We start from the raw sequence: 17,524 nt of genomic DNA on the forward strand, positions 1-17,524 counted from the left end.
GTTTGTATGGAACGTTACTTGGTAAACATGTCTCGTAACGCACGCGGTGCATTTGGGTTACTCACGTATGCATCGGGGTAGCATGACCGATATTTTCCTTGAAATGTATTTTTGTCTTATTCCATAAAGGCAAGATAAAACAGGCGTGCTACTACAATATACCGATATGTTCATTTTCAGTTGCCGGTATACAGACAGTGGTGACCGTGACCCATTGACTGGCCATAACATTAGGTACACCTGCACCGTGTCGACATCCAAAACCCGCGGTCTAATATTACAGCCCTCTCAATATGTTGAAGTATGTATGCACACTGCGATCATAAACATAACAGTGCATTTGACAAGACATGTTTTCGTCTGCTCTCTTCCAATTTGGCTGGTGAGATAAAGTCACGTGTTATATATACAGCGAAGAAGGCTTCCTGTTTGCCATCATTGCATCTTTACACGAATCACCAACTTCCTACAGACAGTGGAATGATAATCTGGGAATCATTTTTTAAAATGTCAAGCGGGACCAAAGACTAAAACTGTACCTGAGATAAACGCTGCTTTGCACATTGCTGTGTGTTGTATTGATATTTACCCGTTGCGCTGTGTCCGTTGGTCTCGACTTCACTCTCTGTCCCGGAGATGCTAGTTGAAGCCACCACTGATCTGCTGGACTCATTGCCAGCCATTTCTAATTCCCTCTTTTTTTTGGAGGTTTTTGCAGGGGCTTGGATCTGCACTGATCCGCTTGCATTGCTGCTGGTGAGTGTACTGTAGCGGGATGTCGTGTCCGTGTCAAGATCAGAGTCATCAAGGCAGTGGCTGACTTCAGAGCTGGAATCCTGGATGACTTGGCTGTCGGAAGTGCTGCTGCTTGGAGTTAGGGAACCTCGTTTAGCGGCGCCGCTGACGACCGATGGAGGTTGAACCTCAATCCTCAGGGACTGTGGCCTAACTGCTGTGACGGTGGTGGAAGTGGCTGGGTTTGAATGGGCCGTCTTGGTGCGCAAAGCCGGAGAAGGTTTTACACACGTATGGTTGTCGGGGGTGGGCGTGGCAGAAGTAGACCCGTTATGGTCGTCTGGGGTGATGGAACCTCCGGTGGAAGGAGGCGATGGAGCTTTTCTTTTCCTCTGCTGGCTTTCTGAGCCATACCCCGTCTGATGGGACACAAAATGAAAATGGAGGAAATATAGTTAAGAAAATAAAAGGTGGACACCTCTTACTTGTTCGTGTGTGTGTGTGTGTGTGTTTTCTATCCATATATCAGCCTGCAAAATGATACATTCAAGAGTCAAGTACTAAGTAATCAAATCCAAGTAGAGTTTTGGCAAGCCTTTTGCTGTTCAATTCCCAATGCCAACATTCCTCTTAACTTTTCCAACAACACAAATTACAATGTCTGTCAGTAATACAATTCATTTGATGAAGTAGTTCTTCACATCACGATCCTTCATTCTGTAACTGTGACACATGTCATACTTATTCCAGGAGACAGGGGGCTCCTGCTGGATTACGTAATGCTTTAATGTTGAAACACTGTTCACCTCGGGCTTTTTATCGACAGGCCACTGATGGGAGTTGAGACACAGCTGAGACACAAGCACAATTATGGGATTTCTCCTCGACAAGGACACAAATAAACCAACATATTTATCAGGCTTTGGCGCCAAGAACTTGAAAGCAAAAAGGTAAAATGATGTCAAGTGATATTTAATTCAAACATGAATTATGACCGTGTTCTGTCACACCAACGGACACAAGGTAACCAATCACGATTGTACTTAAGATTTAAAAAAACAGCTAAAACGAAAGAGCGTCAGAAATAGCGGAAAGAAAGCGCTACGTCACAAGACTTATGTTGAAACCTCTTCTTCCAAAGAAACCCCAATTACTGCTGCAGAACTCTACTGGGATGCTGCATGTAGCCGTGCATCATGCAACACAACAAGAACGAGGACATCGGCATTATGTTGCCATTTTACAGGCTGGACCGGGTCCCCCCATGAACTCAATGAACTCGCTCCATGACATGCTATGTAAATCTAAATGCCCCCAACTGGTTGTCTTTCTACTCTTGCTTGGTCCCCCACTTATTTGCCTCTGTGGCATTCACACATATATGAATACTGTCACATACCAGTGGATGTGGGCCAAAGTTGAAGCTGAAATGGGTGAGTGACTGCGATGAAGACAAATGTGTGTATGTGGAGTGTGCACATGCATGTTTGTGAATATGCTCCCTGCAGAGTGAAACATAAGTCTGCAACCCAACCCTGCTTATGAAAAGAACAGGGCAGCCACAGCACACATTTTCCTTATTCACATGTACGCTTGGACAGACTCACATAAATATCGACACACACACACACACACCCGGGGGGGGGGGGGGGGGGGGAGTGCAGCTTATATCTCGGGCTGAGCTGCATGAGTGGATAAGGACATGGTTAAAGGTTAAGCAAGCCCTGCTCTCATTGGCTGACTGTTAAAAAAACCTCACATATTTTGAAGTTAGTGACTGAAACAAACACTTGCTGTAACTATTACTGTATATCACATACATGTACTACATTGAATTGTATATGTAGCAGCCTCATGAAGGCACTGTGCTAAGTGTGCTACTCTTTATGCATACATGCATCGTACAAAGTAGAAAAGCTAACATTGGTTATGTGAAACATGACCACACGTCTTTCTTTTTTATGTGTTCTAAAGAGACAACTATCCATGGAGTAAGTCACCATATTGATTCTGATACATGCAGCACATAGTGATTGCGATCACAGTCCATCTCGCCGTGTGCATACTAAACATGGAATGCGGGCTAATACTTTATGGATAATTTGGTGGTCTTTTTGGAGTTGTTTATACTGGGGGTGCTCCCATCGCTGATCTGTATCAGTGTAAAAGCAAGGTATTGATATCGGCCGATACTTGTTTTGTAACGCCGATAACCTCCGCCGATCCATCCGTCTCCACTGCAGCATTCAGCACAAGCATGTCTGCCGTGTGTGGGATCTTTTAAAAGCTTTAGATTGGTGCAGCATTTAGAGGGCGAGTAATTGGCAAGGTGTGCAATGTGATCATTCGTTTTTAGGGCTTCATAGCCAAAATAGGTGTGTCCCGTTACGTGCATTGTAAGCGCCCACATGATGGCTGTTTTTCATTTTGTGGAACACAGAAAAGGACAAAAAGACATTTGTTGTCATGTTTCATATAAAGACTGTGGATGATGGGCAAAAATACAGTTTTCCTTTAAATATTGAAAATAGACCAAAAATAGAACAAAATGATCAACTTTTCTCCAGCCTCTCAAACTGATTACTAGATAATAAAAGTATTAAAAAAATGCTTTTATTTTTTAGATTTACTGATGCATGATTTTCCCTGCCTACACACGCTCTGCACTTGTTTTCCTTCAACATGTCATGTTTGGACGTATATTTAAAAGGATATTTGTCTTTATGCAAAAGCAATTAGAAGGCTTTGCCAAGGGAGTTTGGTGTGTCTATTAAATTTTCCACTCCTTGGTTTGAGAGGCACAGGGCCCCATGTCGGAGCATGTTGATCAGATCGGACCACCCATGGAGGCTTCAACCTGGTGGCGTGACCATTCATCAGTTGTTTTGAGGCACTCTTGACGGGCGAGGGGCTTTGTAACAGGGCAACATTACGGCGCTAATGTGGAATGTGAAATAGAGTATGTGCGTGTTTGACAGAGGCTTACAGTGTAAATGTGAGCATGTGAACATCAGCATGCATGAGTACCTTCATATGTGCTTGTGTATGTGTGCATATTTCCAAGATGATAATAATAGAAGATGAACTGTCTCCACACAGCAAGGGCAAGAAGGTCAAAACCATTGTAACAGCAGACAGCGGGACAGTTAGCATGTGTTGGGGTCATTGTGTGTGTACGTGTGGTATAATGGTCGCGTGGATGTGCATCTGTGATGAAAATATTTACTGTTAACAATGTGCGTGGAAATGGTGAAGACGAGCCAAGGATAAGGAGACGCATGGCTGACCCAGTTCCACAATCATCTACTTTGTCCTACTAACCCACTCTGAGAAATGACAGGTTTGGCAACATGTGCGATTGGGCATACTAACATATACGTACGTATATACAGGGGCAGGCAAAATGATCTGACACATTTGTAGGTTAAATAAAAGGCAAATAAAGTACAGAAACAAAGACGTGTTTTTGAGAGAGACAGAGAGAGTATATATATAGTGTATATATATATATATACTGTATACTTATTAGGGTTGGCCGATATGGACCTTAGCGCATATCACAATATTGTTGGGTTATGGCATTATGAAACAATATAACATTTTAATTCCAGAGTCTTATATAAAAAGCGAGAAACCTTAAACCATTAATGACATACACTCTCAAATTATAAAGCAACCCCAAAACAGTAGTTTTGGGTTCCATGGCAAAGTCCATCTTTCAGTTAAAGGTCTTTCTCATCGGTAAGTGCTGTTTTGTAGGAACAAAACAGCACAATTGGAACTTAATGGCGGGATCGGTGTTTCCCACAGGACTTCAATCTATTGGTGGTGGCGAGGGAAGAGGGTGGTGTGGTGCAATCACGTCAATGTCACGTCACATCGTCAATGTCCAATGTTCATCTCCATGATGGTCATACATCAGGCAATAATGTGTAAGAAAAACCACTATGTTTAAATCTACAGATGGTGACCAAAACGCCAAAGTTATCAGTTATAAAAAGCAATAGCTTGAATAGCTTGTAAAAATGCTTGAAGGTGACATTGTGCAATTCATGTCTTCAACATGAATCCTCGACAGAAGCACAGAGGTCTGACAGTCTTTTCATAAAAAGTTCATTCTTGACCTTATTACGCCATAGTACCCAATTCCCACACCACACTCGCAACAGCAACACAACACCTCCTCATTAACAAACAACCACAGTCACGGCGACTGAGATGCATTCAAACCCACATGGCCCAGTGGGGGAAAAGGGATTTGTGTCATCAGACCACTATTTATGAGGAGTATTTTCCCAAAGGTTTGGGGATCATCAAGATGTTTTCTCACAAAAGCCGTGTTTTTGTGTTGTCATTGATTATTATTACATTTGTTTGATGATCTGAAACATTTAAGTGTGACAACAAAATAAGAAATCAGGAGGGGGCAAACACTTCTTCACACCGCGGTACCCGTGTCAGACGTGACAGCACCTAATTCTGACTTCCCTCTCCTGTTTTCTTGCTTCAGTTATTTTGCACTTATCTTTCCGCTTCCACACAACAGATAGGAGCACAAACACATTTGACTCAAGGAGGACCCACTGTTGCGTTGCAATGAAACACAAAGCTCCACAAAGCTCCAATCTCTGTTATCATAATGTAGACATAGCTTCCCTTTGACAACCACAATAACGGTGTGCCGAGGAGAAAAAAAAATAAAAACAAGCTTGTGTTTTCCTGAACTCTATGTTCCAAAACAATTCTGTTTGGTTCAGCACTCATACAAACGTACATTGTTCAGCTAAAAACAAACTTGAGAATGCATGACAACTTCTACAATCATCTCATCTCCGTGTAAGTTGGTATAACTCCCTTGGAATACCTCGGGGCTGTTTACACAGGGTTTTTTGAAGGTGGTTGTATTTGTTGCTACTACATTTAGCATAGCATCAGGTGCATTTGAGGAAATTGCAACAGTAGTAAAAAGCTGCTCCTTCCTGACCATTCTTCCGTCTCTCTCATCTCTTCATGCTTTTCTTCATCACACTTGCACTGCTTTAAGCCCCCAGTGAAACACTATTATGGGATCACCAATCTGCCCCCAGTGAAACACTATTGTGGGATCACCAGGTTTGCCCCCAGTGAAACACTATTATGGGATCACCAATCTGCCCCCAGTGAAACACTATTGTGGGATCACCAGGTTTGCCCCCAGTGAAACACTATTATGGGATCACCAATCTGCCCCCAGTGAAACACTATTGTGGGATCACCAGGTTTGCCCCCAGTGAAACACTATTATGGGATCACCAGGTCTGCCCCCAGTGAAACACTATTATGGGATCACCAGGTTTGCCCCCAGTGAAACACTTGTGGGATCACCAGGTTTGCCCCCAGTGAAACACTGTTGTGGGATCACCAGGTTTGCCCCCAGTGAAACACTATTGTGGGATCACCAAGTCTGCCCCCAGTGAAACACTATTATGGGATCATCAGGTTTGCCCCCAGTGAAACACTATTATGGGCTCACCAATCTGCCCCCAGTGAAACACTATTATGGGATCCCCAAGTCTGCCCCCAGTGAAACACTGTTGTGGGATCACCAAGTCTGCCCCCAAGGAAACACTATTATGGGATCACCAGGTTTGCCCCCAGTGAAACACTGTTGTGGGATCACCAATCTGCCCCCAGTGAAACACTATTGTGAGATCACCAAGTCTGCCCCCAGTGAAACACTATTATGGGATCACCAGGTTTGCCCCCAGTGAAACACTTGTGGGATCACCAGGTTTGCCCCCAGTGAAACACTGTTGTGGGATCCCCAGGTTTGCCCCCAGTGAAACACTATTGTGGGATCCCCAAGTCTGCCCCCAGTGAAACACTATTATGGGATCACCAGGTTTGCCCCCAGTGAAACACTTGTGGGATCGCCAGGTTTGCCCCCAGTGAAACACTTGTGGGATCGCCAGGTTTGCCCCCAGTGAAACACTGTTGTGGGATCACCAAGTCTGCCCCCAGTGAAACACTATTATGGGATCACCAAGTCTGCCCCCAGTGAAACACTGTTGTGGGATCACCAGGTTTGCCCCCAGTGAAACACTATTATGGGCTCACCAATCTGCCCCCAGTGAAACACTATTATGGGCTCACCAATCTGCCCCCAGTGAAACACTATTATGGGATCCCCAAGTCTGCCCCCAGTGAAACACTATTGTGGGATCCCCAAGTCTGCCCCCAGTGAAACACTATTCTGGGATCCCCAAGTCTGCCCCCAGTGAAACACTATTGTGGGATCACCAAGTAAGAGTCCGGCTGAACTCATTTTGACTGAATACTTGGTGCAGCCCAGCCTCACCCACCGTTTACCTGCAGCGGCCCCCAGCTAAGTGAAGTTTGAGCCCTGATTTGTCGACCACCTACATTTTGACACTTCACGACTACGCAGTACAGAAAAAAGCCTGCTTGTCAGTCAAAAATGTTTACAATGTTTTACAATGACGTACTTGTTGACTGAAGACGATAAAACAATGGCTGTCCGCTTTTATCCTTCTGACTGCACACGACACACGATGTGAAAGCTAAAACACGAGGCATCCTGCACTACAGCGTGACCTTGCTATGCATGGGAGCTATGAATATCCATTAGACTGTCAGGCAGGGTAACAGGCAGGTAGATAAATCTACCATCCATTAAGGCAGTCAACAAGTCCTTAGATGACCTTTCTAATTCTATTCTCTGAGGCTAGCCCTCTTGACTTCTGCCAGTGTCTCGCTATTTTAGCTGTGTTGTTTGCATCACTCTTAATCTTTCAGGTTGACAGATTATACTTTCTCTCTCGGAGTGTATGCGGGGTAATTTAACTCAGAAGGCTTAAGATTGTTGGATAAACATCACCCAAGTGTAGCTACTCCAGCTATGACATCCTGGTACCCTCCTTGCTATATTTCAGTTCCGAGAGTGTACGTACTAATACAATATTGTAATACAGTAAAACCTTGTTTTCCTACGCTCCAGTTGTCGTGCAAGTTGGTTGTCATCTAAAATGTTTGCCTGAGATCATTTACGCAATTAACTAGTCTTTGCCCTCTACGGTATTGGTCCAGGGCTGCATAGTGGTCGAGTGGTTAGCGCACTGGCCACACGTGAGGATAAGCGGTATAAGATGAATGAATGAATGAATGTATTGTTCCAAACAAAGCAACCTATGCTGACTCAGTGTCTTAATATTGATTTCATGAAACAAGACACAAGCTAAACATTTCCCAGCATGCAACAAAATGGGAGATAGCGTTTATGTTGATACAGGTCACCCTGACTTACGCGACTGAAGTACAGACCAAAACATTACAAGGCTTTGTCAAGCACATACTACGAAGCTGGAGTGCTTCATAGAGTCACAATATTTGATGTTTGATGAACGTCACATTTTTCCAAATCACAAAATGGTCTTTTATGAAAGGCAATTTAACCCTCCCTCAAAAAAATCCCTGCCACATGAGTCTGTTGTCTCTGGCTCAAGCAAGCAGTTGATAAAAACTTACCAAAACTGCATAAACAACTTCCAAAAAACATTTGACAGTGTGTAATACCCTCTTCCATACCACAAAATGGTGCAAGATAAAGTCTTTACTTAGTTGTAATGTGTATTATTGTGTACTTCTGAATACTTATATATACTCATATTACTCACCTGATCAGCCTCGGAATGACTGTGTCCCATAGAGGACACCAGGGGCCCTGGTGGTGGTGCTGGAGCCCTCCGCTTTTTGGTGTCAAGCTTGGGAGACGTCCTCAAGACGTTCACGACTGACTGAGACTGGGTCAAGGTGTGGGACCTGTCCTCTGTGCCTGGAGGTCCTCCCCGTGTGGACAACCCCTGGGGGGTAAGATGAAGAGTTAAAAAGGGCTGATGTCAAGCGAGGGCAACGATGCTAGGATCAATGCTAAGTTGTAAATATTTCACCAAAAAATGCATCTCAGCTTTGTGATATAGGCGAAATAACACAGTAGTTTGAACTTCACTCTTTTTTTTATTTTTCAAATATTTCAAACTTTCTTTTTGTCTGAAGTACAAGCTTTTAACATGGCCAGATATCCTGCATGTCTCAGACATTTACACAACACCAAACAAAGCCAAAAGACTAAAGCACAGCTTCGGTGCCGACACGGTCACAGACACATCCTAAATCCTTGAAATAACTACAAAGTCCTGGAAAAGACATAAATTATGAATCTTGTTCACTGTGCTGTTTGATTGACAGAGTAAGAAAAGGAAAAGTGAGAGGTAGGGTATATGTCAAATGGGAGTCTGTCAGAGCTAAAATAAATAATACAAGTGGCACATTGATGCAACTTCCTTTTGGACTCCTGAAAAACGTAAAGCTTGTGTTCAAAGTACAAGATCTGGATGAACTCTGTCTGACTTCTTCACCTGCTCGCTCTCTACAGTAAACAATCTGAAATCTGTCAAGAGCAAGAGATGAAAACATAAGCGTGCAAAATGTGTCCCAGCATTTGGGAGGAAAATAAGCTCCAAATGCCGGGAAGCCACAAGATGCACCTTCAGCTTTAGCTAAAATATTTGGAATCTTTACTACAATTCGATTTTGACCATTTAAACAGGAAATTGGTCAATTGATCAAATTCTAAAAAACTACAAGAATTCCACGAATTCCAAGTAATGAGTGTAATGAGCCACAGGATAACTATGTGCTCAATATTGTTGGCGCTGGTTTCAAGCGCTTGGCTTCCACGAGCGGCACTAAGGATAAAGATCGTATTGTAACGTCACACAGACGTTCCAAGGTTAAACGAAGCAGGCTACTTTTGGTGAAAACAAGTCAGAAATTACAGTCAACATAATAGCCGGGTCGCTGAGCCTCCGGAAGTGACGGTAAAAACTTAGTAGTAGCATTACTATCGAAGTGAAAAGGTTGCTCGTGCTTTGGATTTGGATGTAATATTACTAAGTCTTATGTATTCTGTCCAGCGGTCTGGTACAGTGGAGTGACTTGTGGTATAATTTAGGCATAAGAGCCGACTTGCACCAAAACTCAACTTACATGACAGTCCAGGAACAAAAGGCATACATAAGCAAACAAAGTACCATGTAATGTACTTTCCATGATGACAATCAGGGTAAACCCGCCTTGCAGCATGACATGCTTTTGTTTTAAGACCACACATGCACACACACAGCTACACGGTCAGGCCCCTAATGAACAATTAGAGATAAGAGGTTGGGCTTTTAGTGCTGATGTAGCCAAGCTGGGGTAATATGATGCCTTCATGCTGATAAGCCTCTGTGTGCGTGTGCATGGACATGGGTGTGTGTGGTCACACAAACAGATGTCCATCTGCATTAAAGGCCACTGGGAAGCACACGACCCCCCCACTGCACCCACCCACCACCCAGCTACTTTTTGGTGGCTTCACTAAATTAACTATTACTATTCAAATAATAGGGCAACGTTAACATTTCTGAGGGGAATGAGAAGTAGATGGAAGTTGAAGAGAAGCCTCAAGCATGGTGGGACAGCAGTGATTTAGAACGAGACAGGCAGCCATTTCATCAAACGTCAAACAGATCTGAGGTTATCCCCAGATGGATGCTGCTAACCAGAGGTTCATGGCTTCCTCATCAAATCAATGTGACTGGGTTGTGGGAAGCACAGGTAGGGAGCTACTTAATGCATCTATCATCCATTTGGTTCATTATGAATGTATGCTGCACAGCATTTCTTTAAAAGGGGCTACAATTACATTGAAATAGTAAAACACTTGGTAAATAACTGGTTGGAAATGACTGGCATTAGAAACTGACGTGACTTGAGCACAAAAAGGCAATAAAGTTGGTGATCATTTGCTGCCCTCTACAGGACACCATTAGAATGCAGGGTTTGATCACTGCAGGGTTTTTCACTTGGGTCGCAGGGCATGCTGGAGCCTATCACAGGAGGGATCCACCCTGGCCTGGTGGCCAGCCAATCACAGGGCACATATAGACAAACAACCATTCCCAGCCACATGCACGACCCCAAGTCAACAATACATCTACTTTGTGAGGAGAATTCCATAACTTTGTTGAATGAAGTGTTTGAAGTACTCACGTAGGAGCTTTGGTCTGCATATTGACTTTTATCATGGCAGTCATCCATGCCAAAAGAGGATGTCTCTGTCTGCAAAGGGAAGGCAAAGCTGACATGCAACATTCAAATGCCAAGCCGTGCAGTATTTGGCAACGTTACATCCGGAGGAAGTATGAATTGCATGCAGCACTCAGGCTCCATCAATGAATGACCATGTTGAGTCTCACCTTGGACTTCCTCCGGCCAAACTGGAAAAATCCAAAAAGGCCTTTCTTAGACCCCCTGTCTAAACTGGTGGAGCTGATGGAGCTGGTGGAGTCTGCAAAACAAAAAAAAATGGATTTCAGCACGTGTGTTATATATATATATATGTATATATATATATGGTTGTATATGTATACAACCAAATATTAGTTTGAACATAATGTTGATTGACAAGTCGACTAATGTATTCCTATTTTAACAGTGAAACAAGTGAGTGGCCAGGCAATGCAATGCTATGTTCAATCAGTAGAGGGCGCTACAGGGTTAGTACTGAGGTCCACTGGTTCCTAATCAAAATAACTGGAAATTGGAATCACTGGGGAAACACTATTAATTATTTTGGGGAGGCAAGCTATGGTAGTAAACACAAAAAGGTTGGGTTAGTATTGAGTAATATATGTTAGTGATGTACACTAGCTAGTGATAACGAGCAACATTATTATGGTTGTAGTCAACGCTATGATGGATATGACTAATACCTGAATAGTTTAGCGCAGGTGTGGAAGCCGTTTTTTGGTGCAAAACTGGAAAAAATGACAGGATTTAGTCGATACAATAGCTGGCCATTACCAGTGGCTGCTCATTAAACGTCTGTTTATTTAATGTTGCCTTGAGGACTTGGTAACGATTGTCAGTTAACATGAGAGAGGCACAGATATTCACACAACAAAATGAAAAAGAAATACCAAATTTCTTCAGTATTTACTGGATTTTAACCAAATTGTTGTTGGTATGAGCCAAGGAGTCTGCATGTTCATTCTCGGTAAAAAAAGAAAGTGCCCAGATTTACCTCGACCCTGATCAAGGACATAGAGCTCCTTAATTCCCAGCTGTGCTAGAGACTTGTCCAGTGGCAACTGGTCACGACTGATGCTGTCCTTGAGGAGCTGGACACGTCTCGGGTCCAACTCGCACTTTTCACAAATGACTGGTATCAGTGCCTGGAGTGGCACCAACGGGTTGACCCGCACCACCGCCTTCTGACCGCCGTGATAGTTCACCATCAAACGCACTGTTTTCTGGAGACGGACAAAGTTGGTCAAAAGTCAGACATCCAATTTTAAGATTACGACATGCCAAGGTAAATGAGTGAAGTAGACATAATCATTATTTTGACACAATTTGAAAATTCCAGGAATGTAAAGTCCTTTCTCTCTACCTCTCAGGGTACTAATACTTGGGACCCCACTCTGCACTCCAAATACACAGCATGTTCTATAAAGCCTCCTCAGTGAATCGACTGACCTTGTGCAATTTCAAGTTATCCATGCATTACTGTTTTATTGGATTTCAATAATGTTCATGGTCAAATATTAAATATTGCCATCAGTCAGTCGGCTTTACAATAGGTACTGCATCTTCAAATATACTCCGTCTGAGACAGTGTCCCTCCCTGGCCACAGGCCAGCAAACGTTCACATGGAGCGATCGCAGCCAATGAGTCCCCAGACGAGAAATAATGCATGGTAACCAAAGGTAAGGCACTCATCAAATATTCAAACTGTAGGAGAATCGTGGCGAGAAAGAGGAGAGAGGGTAAAATAGCTTAGCCACATGTGAGAAAATGATGTTAAAAAGCCCAGAATTACGCTAAAAACCCACTAGACCAAACCTCTGCCCTACCATGGCCCCTCAGAGGCCTTGCTTTCTGCCAGTGGTCAGAGGACCAAGGTAGATAATATATGACTTTAGTGGGGAGCTACGCAGAAAGGTATTATTGAAAAAAGCAAGCTGTTTCTGGAAGAAAATACATAGTCACAAGGATAATCACATTTTTATAAATAAACGTTTACTACGAGAAAATAATCTCCACTCAGACCACACAGAAAGCGTAAAGTTAGACATTAAAAACTTTAAGGGTGCGCGACAACGCCAACATTCAAATGACAAAACCAGATCACCTCAGGGGCTTTGGGTGCCAGTCTGCGCACCACCTTCTCTTCGTAGGCTTTCTCCTTGATGAGGACAAAGGCAACATTGAGGGAGCCCAGCAGTGCGTTGGGCTTGAAACCCAAAGAGTGGCCTTCGGGTGACAACAGCTCCAGGGTGTGCAGTGCTGGATTCAGATGGTAGCGGCTACACAGGTCGACCAGCAAGTCCATCAGCGCCTTACTGACAGAGGAACAAAGAGTGAGGGGAGGGGGGAAGAAAGTGAAAGAGAAGGAGGAAGAGGATGGACAGCAGGAATGGTGGGAGGGAGTTTGAAAGAAAGAACCACAGAAGAGATGAGGAGAGAAGATTGAGTTACCAAGCCAAGCTAGCTTTACTTCCAGTAAAGAGAATACTAATTACAAAACACTTTCACCTGATGGCCTCAAGACCAAAAGCAAGTCCGCTAGGCGACATTGATGCCAACAATATGAGCAAATTGATGCATCGGTTTCTGCCATATGCAAAAATGTCCATTTGCACTTCACTCATTCAAATGGCATAGCTGGTACCTCAAATTGGTTCATTTAGGAGAACACTCGCCATCCCTCCTTCATCGCATTCATTGATTCCAGACATGACCGTAAAAAGGGAATTTCAGCTAAGTTGGATTCAGTATTCAAAAATTGAATATTTCCATAACTGTTTATGACCTTCTAAAATGTTTTTAACATTAGATTAGAGCCCAATAAATGTGAAATAACACCCCTATAACGCGCCATCTTTATACTCACATTACCTGATATGGTAGATATGATAATAAATAATAAGACCCTTCGCATTGGGAAGGTTCCTTGTTGTTATAGTATCTTAAATATAATGAGGATCTTCCATCCTCCCTAGGATGCATGATTCTAGGATGTATGTCCCTAGGAGGCATGTCCCGAGGATGTATGTCCGTAGGATGCATGTCCCTTCATATATATCCGCCATACACAGACGTATACTCCAACGGGACTGCATTGAAGTGACACAAGCGATGGCTGCTGTCTACCGTATACTCACCTCACTTGTTAGCCTCCAATTTGCAGTATGTAACTGAAACTTACGGGTTTGAAACAGAGGAATGACAAAAGAAGCAGGACAAAAAGTATGACACAATGACTTAAGTGCATGTGTGCTAATAACAGCTGTCAAATTGGTTTACAATATTCAGTGTTACCATGTTGAGTGATTCCCATAAATTCATTCATCACACATTGGGTTAAGTCCCAAACACATGACTGACTCCAGACCTACAGGACGGAGAATACCATGCGTGCCTGTGCAGCTATACTGTGGAAATCTCAGAGACCTCAACGTCCTGAGGCTCAGCTCAGCGAGCATCATTAACAGTGTCAAGAATAATGTTGAGAATATTTCTGATGGCTAATGATGTTTGGGACCAATGTGAAGTTATGTATTAAAAGAGAAATAAAGCACTAAAACGACTTGTTGTTCTGTACCAGGTAGAAAGTCCTGGATTTCTGCAACTCATTAGGGACCGCCTGTTAAAAGCTCGGCTTCCATGGGTGCACTCCGAGAGACAAAGCTTCTGCTGAGACTGGGAATAGGTCCCTTGAAAAGGCCCCACTGGCACAGAAAGCCAAACAGACAGGGAGGGGACAAACCCACCAAGCAGGAACTAAATGATTGTTAAACAACTTGAGGTATGCAGGATTTGATGTTTTCTAGTCAAACAAAGGATTATTTAATGTGCCGAACACAAACAACCGCTCTGTTCTCACCTTCCATCCTCGGTTACAGATGTCCGGTAGCCTTGCGGGAGAGTCAACTCAAAATCCACAGTCAGCGTCATTATGTTCTCTCTGAAGTCCATGCCCGGTGTTCCACCCCCATCGGGTACAGGGTTTGTAAAGATGTGGCGAGGGGCAGGTTGAGGGGCCTGAGGCGGAGGTGGGGCACGTGCCTTCATTCTCCTAAGTGGCAAATTCAAATATCATTTAGTGATCATATACAGTAAATACTTGGGAAACAACATTATGAATCCACAAATATAACAACAGAAAATTATGCTTCCAATAAGTATTGTTTACACAGCATGGCCAACAGATGAAAGCATCAAGTAGCATGTTCTTGCCTGCCAGCATTTTATATTTTGCAACAATCAAGAGATACTTTGGGATGATGTTGTAATGTGCCATAACAAACAAGCATGGACATCAGTTTATTGCACTGGCTTCACGTATGCTTCTGGATAATACAGTTCTGCTGCAACATTTCTATAAATGACCAACTTTAGTTAAACAAAAGACATTTTAGCACCAATATCCACCAAAATGATGACCAACATCCAAAATAAAACTAACTGCAGTAATGCTAAGGTGTGAACTACAACGACATGTGTGCTTCTGACTATTTAGGTGACAGCTTCCAATGTGCTGTTGAAAACTATAAAGTGTACTTCCAGCTGATTTGCCAAACCACATAACGCCAACATAACCTCACAAACTCCCTCCCAGTCCAAACAGCACAAATATAAGATTAGATAAACGTCCCACTCACGTCAGAAGGAGTCCTTGTGCAGATGAAAGATTCTACAATTGTTGACAGTGTTTATCAATTCAGTTGAAAGGATCTGTCACTCAACATAGACAGAATGTGTGTGTGATCTGATATGCATCTGTCAAGGTATTCCAGCTTAATAAGAGGCCAGGGAAGGAGGAATGCATGATCATCACACAGCAAGCGGACTCTAACCTTAAGTTAACAATTAACTGTCAAGTAAGACATCAACTAAATGATTACGCAATATAGAAAGTGGTTTCTACGGGCTGGACTTCCAGGACTTGGAAGTGGTCCTCCCACATAGACACGATTGAGAAACAGGCGCAGCAGAGGATGCGCTTCTTGAGACTGATCAAGAAGTTCAACCTGCCTAAGGAACTGTAACAGCCTTCTATGATGCAATAATACGGTCTGTTCTTTGCACCTCCCATCTGTTTGCTTTGGCTCTGTTACCAAAGCGCAGACGGCAACAGACAATCAGGTCCACAGAAAAAAAACATCAGGACCAACCTGACCCTCTATAGGGGAACTGTTCCAGTCCGCAGCTAAGTGGAGGGCAGGCATCATCTCAGAGGCCACAAACTGTTCACCAAATTCACCAACCAGACACACAAAAATAGAACAGTTAATAGCACGCAGCCCCCACAAGCTGACATGCATGCAAGTATGGATGGAAGACATTTCACCAAATGTCCCAAATGCTCTGCAAACATTCCGCGCTGAAGGAAGAAAATCATTGAGCATCCCTTATCTGCCACCTCAAACGCGAGCATTGCTAGGACATGTTTGAGTCATTCTTACCTCCAGGGGTGCAGACTACAGTTAAATCTAAAAAAAAAAAGGCAAATAAGTTACTAGTATCAGTCTTGAGAAGCAGCACGTTATGGATATTGGTATCGGAAGAAGAAAATATTGTGCACAGCTAATAACTCAGCTAACAAAGACGCAAACATGTGCAGAAGAAAAGAACATTTCCCCCCAGAGATAGACTCTCCGATGTGGAAGTGACTTGATTTTTCCTGTCGGGTAGTAGAAGTGTATATTTGGAGTACTGTGCTGTACCAGTCTGGGTGTAGTCCAAAGGAAGCATCTCTATAAACATCCAATAGAGGTTCCTGACTAAATGTGACATATTGGTCTTTCAGGTACTCGAGACCAGAAAACAGTAGTCCAACGGCATAATAGCCCTTTGTCATAAACACAACTTAGGAAACTTGTCACTTTAATTGTTAATTTATTGGCAGACGGCAAATAAAGGGAAGCTGTGGGCTGAGGATCTAACCTGGTCCGCACTGTGGATCCCACTGGTCTAATGTGACAAGGCTGATTTGGGTCTCTGGGACGCTCTATCACTCTGTTTTATGTGGAAATAAAATGCACAAAAAGTATGTTCCTTTGTATCTTCTGCTATCTAAAATTAAAAATGAGCTATCAAAGAAATCTTGGTCAAATGGCTATTAAATCAGGAAATACAGAACACTATTCAGAAGTACTTCATGTGACAAATTTGGCTCACAAAACAATGAGCTACTATTCCCTCATGTAGAGCACTAATTGGGAATGTAGCAGGTAGTCAAAAATTAGCACAAATTGACCTCAATAAAACAATAAATAGCTTTATTGTCATTCATAATTATAGCTATATTGTATGTATGTCATATTACTGTGAGGGCAAACAGGCATGTATTTAAATGTGGTGACAAATGAACTTGAACCAATTTCCTTCAAAACACAATGCATACTTGTGTCTGTATGGAGTCTGTGAACGCATGCCTCGAGAACCAAACTCTCTCCCACAAAATGTGCACACTTGAGTTGTAATCCCTGTTTATGCAATGGGCACGATGAGCGTGACCCACATTGCATTCAGCCACTCCCTGAACACTCAACACACATACAGGCACCCATGTCCTGCTACCCAGGCAGCATGCCACTCTGGTGTCATGGTGTCGCCATGGCAACCTATATTTACACCACTTGGTTGCTGAGACGTGCAGACCTCAGTTTAGTAGCAGCT

At 43.2% G+C, this 17,524-nt stretch overlaps 1 protein-coding gene across 4 annotated transcripts in view; it reads right to left on the minus strand.

Moving 5' to 3' along the window:
* cobl (cordon-bleu WH2 repeat protein) overlaps positions 1-17,524 on the minus strand; it is a 41,488-nt gene that overhangs the window by 17,501 nt on the left and 6,463 nt on the right. For 2 of the 4 annotated variants that reach the window (XM_058053649.2, XM_058053643.2), the window contains exons 3-10: positions 14,727-14,918; positions 12,972-13,182; positions 11,861-12,089; positions 11,550-11,594; positions 11,034-11,125; positions 10,828-10,896; positions 8,409-8,594; positions 590-1,154 (exon numbers count right to left, since the gene is read on the minus strand). In XM_058053649.2, the coding sequence (XP_057909632.2) occupies positions 590-1,154; positions 8,409-8,594; positions 10,828-10,896; positions 11,034-11,125; positions 11,550-11,594; positions 11,861-12,089; positions 12,972-13,182; positions 14,727-14,914 (1,585 nt within the window). In that variant the 5' untranslated portion in view covers positions 14,915-14,918. Of the gene's footprint in view, positions 1-589; positions 1,155-8,408; positions 8,595-10,827; positions 10,897-11,033; positions 11,126-11,549; positions 11,595-11,860; positions 12,090-12,971; positions 13,183-14,726; positions 14,919-15,504; positions 15,659-17,524 lie in introns of those variants that run through there. The other 2 variants (XM_058053646.2, XM_058053648.2) reach the window with 2 other exon arrangements.

This window comes from Doryrhamphus excisus, linkage group LG5 (assembly GCF_037039965.1).
Source record: "Doryrhamphus excisus strain RoL-2023G ecotype Guam linkage group LG5, RoL_Dexc_Guam_v1.1, whole genome shotgun sequence".
Taxonomy (NCBI): domain Eukaryota; kingdom Metazoa; phylum Chordata; class Actinopteri; order Syngnathiformes; family Syngnathidae; genus Doryrhamphus; species Doryrhamphus excisus.